This window comes from Ochotona curzoniae, unplaced genomic scaffold (assembly GCF_017591425.1).
Source record: "Ochotona curzoniae isolate NIBS_2020 unplaced genomic scaffold, NIBS_Ocur_1.0 contig_3622, whole genome shotgun sequence".
Taxonomy (NCBI): domain Eukaryota; kingdom Metazoa; phylum Chordata; class Mammalia; order Lagomorpha; family Ochotonidae; genus Ochotona; species Ochotona curzoniae.
In genome coordinates this window covers 4,774,201-4,782,674 of record NW_024465926.1, presented here as the reverse complement: position 1 = coordinate 4,782,674, position 8,474 = coordinate 4,774,201, and the positions used below count along the sequence as shown (strand labels likewise).

The 8,474-nt window shown below is 46.3% G+C and overlaps 1 protein-coding gene across 1 annotated transcript in view; it reads right to left on the bottom strand.

The window, feature by feature from the left end:
- Positions 1-1,108: 1,108 nt before the first annotated feature.
- Positions 1,109-8,474, bottom strand: part of CDYL2 (chromodomain Y like 2) — a 120,205-nt gene continuing 112,839 nt past the window's right edge. The window contains exon 7 of the mRNA XM_040982329.1: positions 1,109-7,542. Coding sequence (XP_040838263.1) covers positions 7,384-7,542 — 159 coding nt within the window. The 3' untranslated portion in view covers positions 1,109-7,383. The remainder of the gene's footprint in view (positions 7,543-8,474) is intronic.

Here is an 8,474-nt window from a genome sequence, read left to right as displayed (position 1 = left end):
CCCGTCCTGTATGCCAGGTAATCATTGAGTTGTTGGCATGGATGGGTGGCTGGTGAATCTCGGCCCTTTGAACTTTGTTCCTTATGTTTCTTTCTCCTATTTACCATGATATCATGTCAAAGCCAGGCCAAGAAACAGTCAAGACAAGAGGTCTTGCTTGGCAAGCAGGCATTAGGCACAACAGTGGTTGCTAACTGGGATTCGTGGAGTGTCTTTGTGCAAGTCCTAGCTCTGCTACCTAGGGCCCTGCCATTCCTATGGGAGAGGACTGAGTTCCTGGCCCGTGGTTTCATCTTGGCCTAACCCTGACTGCTATGGGCATCTGGAGAGTAAATCACTGGATCTTTCTCTCTTTGCCCTTCAAACAGACATCAATTATGATTAAAAACAGCAGCAACCTGCTTTAGAAGCCTACAAAAACCAGAAGGAGGTTTCATACTTGTGCTTTGGAGCACATGATAGGCCTAGTCCAGTCTATTGAAAGGACCCTGAGAAGCCAAGTGCAAAGGATGTTCCAGGTTGGACGCTGCCCTCTCACCTAAGAGGATCGGAACCTTGAAGGGAGGGCGTCCCCAAAAGGAACAACTTCATGACAAAAGTAATGACATCAGTTCACAACAGAAAAGGGCCAGAGGCCTCAGGGGAACAGTCCAGGGCCCACCCAAGCTGGCTGACCCACACAGCTGAAAGGTGGTTCACGGGAATAGGAACAATGGAGGGGTGCAGCTGGGATTGTGCAAGACCAAGTGCAGTTGGATTTGTCTCCAGTGATAAGGGAAGCATTCTGGGATATCAGGGAAGGGGTACATGCTAACCTAAAAAGCACCTAAAAAGCACCCCGTGCCCATCATTCTAACCTCCCAGCCACCTCCCCCCACCCCGGAACCAAGCTGTTGTCTCCCATGCCCAGTGAATGCTTCCCTGAATAACTGAAGTTTAAAGCCTGGCCTGGGAGTGTCGCATGTCCACACTCCCCAGGAACTCGGAGGCGACCCAAACACATCAGATGTCTCAACCCCCAGGGGCCCCACAAGTCTCTGTTCAGAAACCACAGAATCTGACTGCAAACTTCATGCACAGGCTGCAAAAACACAAGAGTGTGGAGACAAAGTTTTGACCTTTTTATTCAAAGCAGCTTCTCACAATGTATAAATACTGCATATTAGCACACATGAAAAATACAACTTCTAAGGCACCCAGAAATGTGTTCATACACGTTACAGGACCATTCACAAAGAGGTTGTACAATTTGTTCTAGACAGCCAGCGTTTGATAAATCAGAAGATTATTATCCCTCAGTTCTGTACCCAGTCTCAGTGAATATTTACAGCATGGTGAGAAAGGGTAGACTGTGAATGCTTTAGAATTCTATGAAGTACCCATACTTACAAATATTTAGAACTAGTGAAAGACTCTCCCATGAGAAACTGGAAAAACAAAAGAGTGGCCAAATCTGCAAAGGTCTCCGTGGGTTTTGGTGTGTGTGCTACATCCTTGATCAGTCCAAGCACTCCTAGGGTGGGCTGGATACATTTTTGGTAGCCTGCTTCATTATCAGAAGTTTGGCAATAAGCCTTACCAATAGAATGCCACTCCTTCAGCAACCATCTCTCTTAATTGGTTAGTGGATCAATGCTTCCCTCATGAACGAGAGTAGAGCATCACTCTGCCTGAGAACGGAAGAGGACTCTTCTCAGGTCAAACAAGAATCGGAATGTGACCATGAAGAACAAAAGGAGGGAGAAATCTGGCAAGTGCAGGCTCCCACCACCCAGTGTAGACATACTTATAACACGCATGCTGAAGGCTCATGGTCTACACCGGTCAAATAGTCTGCAGAAATGCCAGATCTATGCTTTTTTATAATACAAAAAAAAATTTTTTTTAATCAAGGCTCAACACTATACAGCAGAAATATCCACCTGAGATCATGAGTTTCAATCTTGGAAACTCGCCTTCCAGAGCCTTCTCAACGTGGTCAGCCAGGGGGAGCATGAGACAGTGGGAGTGACTGCTTTCCTGTAATCCCTCGAGTACGCACATCCCTGTTCAGATGTGCTCACAGTCCGAGAGACTCATGCTTTGTTGGAATAATGGAATTCTTTGGTCCTTGGTTTTATGAAAGGCAATATTTTCACAATCCTGTCAATGTAGACATTGGCAAATGACTTCAAGATGAGACTAATGGCACAGGGACAAATTAAATACAAGATGGAAAACTCCATACACCCTCTGAACTTCCCAGAGTCAACTAAATGAGCTCTACCATTGAGCCAGATGTTGGGCCAACGAAGTAAGGTCAAATCAGTGTCGGACCAGAGCTGAAGCTTCCAACTATATGTGGGTTCTCCTGGCTCCCATGCACACTGCAATAATGGGGAGCAAATCTTTATCCCAAAGCCTGTGAACTTTTGACTTTCCAAACATTTACTAGATATGAACCCAACCACTGCAGCCACATTCCAATCCTGGACTCAAGAGCTCTTGCTGTTAAGGACAAGAACCAAGTTGATGGTAACTATTGAAGAGTAATCAACCCAAATGAATTGAATTGCTTTGAAAATTAAGTTCAAATGGTAGTTGGCTTGATCAGGTCCCAGACACCATGGGCCCATGAGCTCTGCTCCACTGAAACTGTCCTGGCATCACCAACCTGTTAAGTGTGTGTGTTTTCTGTAACTAGTCTGCCTACCGTCCTGCTAAACTCCAATTTAGTATGGCTTGGCATGCACAGTTCATCAATAAGACACTGAAGACACATGGGAATGCTGATTGTGTAACTAAAACCAACTTTCCGATTGTCTACACAGTAAGATTCGTATGTAAACTCTGCTCACATATCTCCAGGAGTGCTGACCTTAGCCAGACCGGACATTTCCAAGTGATCCATATGGAACCTGGGGTCAGGCAATGGCCAGATCAGAAGCAGGAACTGCCATTTGTTCAGAACAAAACGATGGACCAGCATTCCTCCCTATGACTACGTATAACCATGGGACAGTGCCCAAGTAGGTCCAGGAAAAAAAAAAACCTTTCCTTGGTCCAATCTGACAGCCAGCCAAAGACAGTCACCAAGGTATATATCTGGTCCCTGCCGCCATCAACTCAACCAAACTCTCCAGGCAGCCATGGAGTGCAGACTACGTTGAGTCCACCCATGGCTTACACTGCATGTGAGAAACAACCCGTATTACCCTTTAGTGTTTTTTTTTTCTTTTTATTTTTTTTCCTTTTTTTTTGCATTTTATTTATTTATATACTTTTTGCAACTCACTTAAGGCTCTGTTCACAGACTCCATCAACTGCCACACAGTGAGAATTTATGGGAAGATCTGAAACTACCACGGTAGTTGTAAAGGATGGAGAATTTACTTATCCTAGTGGTAAGGCTTATTCACAAACTCAACACATTTCCAAATCATATAGGTCAAACTCAGTTACTTCAAGGAAAAGAAAATCAGCCTCCTCTCTCCAACTTTAAGAACATTAGATTCTGATGATGATAATAATAATAAAAACATTGGCACCAAACCAGTATGTTATTTTATGAAAGAATGGGTGATAATAATGGAAAAGATTGCCTAAAACGCATATCCTAACTTACCACAGAAATACAAAAGTTTATATTCTGAAAATATATACTGTATTAAAGTTTATAAGCATTTCAACCAAAATTTGCAAAAAGAACTAAGCCACACTTATCTACAACAAAAATATACATGCAAGACAATCCCAAATGGTTTCCCTTAAATATCTACAAAGGCAAAGTGTAGATTTTAAAAGATTATACAAAATCATTTACAGAGAATAAAACAAAATACTTAAGAAATCTCATTTAGAGTCTTAAATACTGTGTATATTAGTGAGAATGTCTAGACTAATATATACAACAGACCTAAGTATCTGAGTACAGAAACAGAGCAATTCTGCATTTTAAATATTCACTTAGGAAGATCTGCAGATGTTTCTATTTGTTTTTCTTTGTTAAAAAAAAATCTCCACAGAAACTAGTTTGGAAAATTGCATGAATGTAACTAAACTTCAAATTAAAAAAATTTACAAACTTTTAAAAAGTTTTTTTCAAAGGTTGTAAAGTTCTTTTAAAACCAACAATTAATGATGGAAAATGCAGTTCAACATTCAGTCAAGTCTATCGTTAAATGTGGGTACTCTAAGATACTGCTGCATTGTTCACGGACTATTGTGATTATTCTTCCATCCTCAAGCGAAGCTTCCTATGAGAAAAACTTATTTTCATGCTTCAGAGAGAACATGTTCTGGTTTGAGTTTGTACCAAACAAGAACAAGGTTTTCAATCAGTTCTCTTACCACCTTCTGATCATTACCCAACGTCATTCTTAGCAAGCGATCTCGATGGTTTTTGTGCACAAACATTAGCTGGAAGGGACAAATGAGTTCATCCGCTGCACGATGTGGCTTCCACAAGATGAGGAAGTATGGCCACCCTAACAGGAGTTGGGCTCAAGACTCCTCCTGAACAGGACTGTTACCTCCGGGAGCCAGGAGCCAGGTCTCCTCAGCAGCTGGGGTGGACGGGGACAGTCTAACGCACTGCTAACAGGAGGGGAAGGTGTGGACCCAAGAGGTAATCCCCCAACTCCCACCCACAGCAGCTGTCCTTCCAAACCCAAAGGGAACTTAGGGATGGGGCCACCAAGACCAGCTCCGACTGGACGCGAGGAAGGAGCAGATATGCGGATGGGGGCAGACAGCAGGGAAGGACGGAGAGGGGCCCGAGGGGCCCACGGGTGGAGAGAGAGCACCAGGGTGGAAAATATAAAATGAAAGTCCGAGAAACCCTATCTTGAGAAGGCTGTGAGGATAAACTGTGACTTAATCCCCAATCACTTTGTGCTGGATTACTGGGTTTTATTGACCCACCTGTGAAGTAACTATGCAGAAAGCGAAACACTCCGTGGTTTGGTCTGTCCTGCTGCAAACAGATGTCACCAACTTTGGGCCAACTGGCAGAGCTCCCTCTCTGAACTGACTGTAGGCAAACCTCCAAAACACAGATGTGAAAAACACCCCTTATGCCTCGAAAAGACAGAGCAGTGGCACGAACTCCTCCCTAGAAATGCTTTCACGCTCCTACCCTAATTCAGTGGAGATCCTTAAAGTGTGCAGGCCAGGACCTCATGGTGCAGACCGCACTTAAAACACTCCTGCTCTGGCTGTGGGAAATGAAGGCAGCTATGGATCAAAAGGAATTTCTAAATATCTCCTGTCAGTTCCACTGAGAACCCCAATACTGTTTGTGAAGATGGGGAACAAAACTATCTCCCTCTTGTTTGCAAACTGAATAGAAAACCAAGGACTCTTTCTCCCAACAGAGGACCTAGCAATGAAGAGGTTATGTCATGGAACACAGAGCATGGGCCAAGGGGCTTTGGGGTAGCTGGTGCCTGCTCCCTCAGGACAGGAGACAACACCCTATTAGAGAAGTGACAATGGGCATTTGGGCCAAAGCCAGTGGTTCCCCACAGTAATTCCCTACACTCCAAGCCTTAGTTCCTGCAGCATCCCAAGCACACGATGGCGGAGAGCACACAGGACTTCCATGCCATCCTCCTCTACCAGAAACAGGTGGCTGGACCAAGAGGGCAGAGGCTGGAGGAGAAGGATGGAAGACAGGAGTTCCTGTGCTGGTCCCTGGAGGAGAGCAGCTCTCTGCAGGGGCACAAGGCCATCCCATGGGGGACCTCATTTCTACCTCTAGAGTAGACACACAATCCAGGGTCACAAGTTCCCCCTTCCACTGCGGTTTGTCCCTGTGCACTGGTCACCTGTAAGGACAGATGAGAGAGAGAGATGGAAGGATGGAGAGACAGTCACAGTATTTGCAACTCACAGCAAAAGAGAAGGGGAAAACCAAAGGATTTCTCAGGATGTGATGGAAATGAACAAATCCCAGCACCCTGAGACTACGTGCTTCACCGTAATGGGTCAAAGCCCCACAGGGAGCACAGCTCTTCCATCCCTCTGCTCAAACCTTGGTGCATACAGTCTCATTTTTAGCCAAAACCAAACCCAGGGGCCTCATCTGAGGGTCTCCCCATCCAGGTGGGGGTCCCCGCAGCTGGCAGACCACCCCCAATCACTGTTTCCCTCTGTGGAAAAGCAACTAAAGAAACAGGCAGGCCCTCCGGCTTCTGGACCCAAATCTGACCTGCTAACAGGCGGCTCTGCAGAGCAGGAAGTCTTCCCCGACTCCCCTGAACGCCCAAACATGAAACCGCTGCCCACATGGAAAAGCGATCGCCTCAAACATCAGGCGCTATCCTCCAAAGAAAAAAGTCTCACTCTAGACAATGTGCCATCCACGGGTGGGACCGGGTTCCTCATGCCTTCCTGGTACATCAGGGAGCTCTTTGCCTCCCTAAGGATGGTAGACAGAAGAGGAAAACTCCTTGCACAGCTACTGCCAAGTACCAGGCTACAGAACTGCTGTTCACGGCATTACAGCGGAGAACCACTTTACACACACAGGGTCAGAGGCACGGCTATTCCTTTTCCCCACAGAAACCTTTCCTTTTTCATCTGTGGGGTTCGTTGCTGAAATGCACCCAGCGGGCACACACCTCGTATGGGATTTGGTCTAGGGCAGTGTGGAAGTAAGATTTGTGGAAACAGACGTCATCCTACGTAAACAAAAATAAATAAATAAGTCTGTGTAAAGAAAGGAAAAAAAAACATAAAACATTTTCCTAGTAGTTCATGTTTTTGTAAAACTAGCTTTACATATAATACACATAAATTATCAGAATTTCCACTTATGTTGTTTTTAAAAATATATATTTAACAAAACATTTTCTAAATGTACAATATCTGGGTTTGTAAATCACGCCATCGGGTTTCGAGACCAAGCCCTAAGAGTTGCACAGATTTGTGTCAGAGAGGAGACTGAAGTCGGGTCTAAACCATCGTTGTGCTCATCACTCTGGATTCCCCACCGTCCTCCCAAACCACACTGACGGGAGAGCGCCCTGACGGCCACAGCCCCGGTCAGAGGCACTGTGTACACACAGCCTGAGTCAGAAAGAGGCCAGCGGCCTTCCGCTGCCTGGACCAGCAAGTGGGGAAAGAACAGCGGGACCTGGCCACCCCCAGGAAGATCAGCCCTGGGGAGTTCTCTGGCCAGTGGGGGCGGGGACACGGGAGAGGCCAAGCACGCTGTGTTTCCCACTGTTAAACAAAACTCAAACCAATGTGGAACAACCAAAGAACACAAAGACACAGACACAACTCTAGGTATGAAGGGACACCGGGCCGAGCTCCTTAGCCGAAGCGGACACCGGAGCTCTGAATTCAGAGTGGAAAGCCAGGTGCTGCCAGGTGCTGGGGCAGGCGGCCCAGGGCCCTTCAGACTTCATAAATTTTGTCCTGCAGGTAGCTGAAGAGGGAATCCAGGCCCTTGGAAGAGCTCCACAGCTGCTTGAGCATGAGGCATTCCTTCTCGTTCACATCCTCCAGCACAGACTTTAGGAAGCTCCGGACCAGGCATTTGGACTCCTCCAACACCTGCAGCAAAACACACGAGCTGGATGGGCTGGGAGCCAGGGCTTGAGTCCTTGGATCCAGGACTGCATGCGGCATGCTGCTACCCACCCTCCCCCGAGATCTCCAAAGCCCTTTCATTTACCCAAGGGCGAGGCAGTCATAGCCCCCATGCTCAACAGTCGTCTAAAAAGTTTAGGGAGCCACTCCTTTAGCCTCGGTGCTTGATCCTCATTTTCTTGTCAGGAACAATGACACTTGGTCACTAAGTACACAGGATCGAAAAATGAAACGGATCCAAGCGGCCCACCCCGACAGCAGTGCCCCCCTGCCAGGCTCAGTGGTGGGCACGGTCATAGCCACTGCAGTAACCAGCAATAACCACAACATTCTTTGTGATCCTAAAAGCCGTAACTGGAGTTGTGAATAATAATCACAGTAATCACAGTCATAAAGTAATGAGCAATAATTCTAATCATCAGGTAGTAATAGAGGGAGTAATAGTGAGAGTACTCCAGGAACAAGCACTGCAGTGAGCAATAATCACCACACTCAGGAGAAATACTCGTAGCAATAATATCAACACCATTATGATCTCCACTAGCCAACAGGCTCTAGGATAAGGATGCATTAGTTGCCCCTTAGGGCAACTCCACCCATAAGTTGGTAAATTCATACTTCCTCCGCTAGATGAAGAGCCCAAAACTCAGTAATGTAAAGCACCCCAAAGGCTGTCCAACACCCCACATGCTCTCACCCCTGCTGTCCTCTTTTAAGAATTTCCACCTGCTACTCTAGCAAGCTGAGCCTCCAGTGACCAATCACACCCACCTGCCCAGGACTACGGCGTTTCCTGAGATATGACATTTCCAGGGCTAAAACCAAGAGTCCCAGGCCAGGTGAGATGAGTCGACTACCCTGAACTCCTGAAAGACTAGGGGAGAATCTAGGCAAGG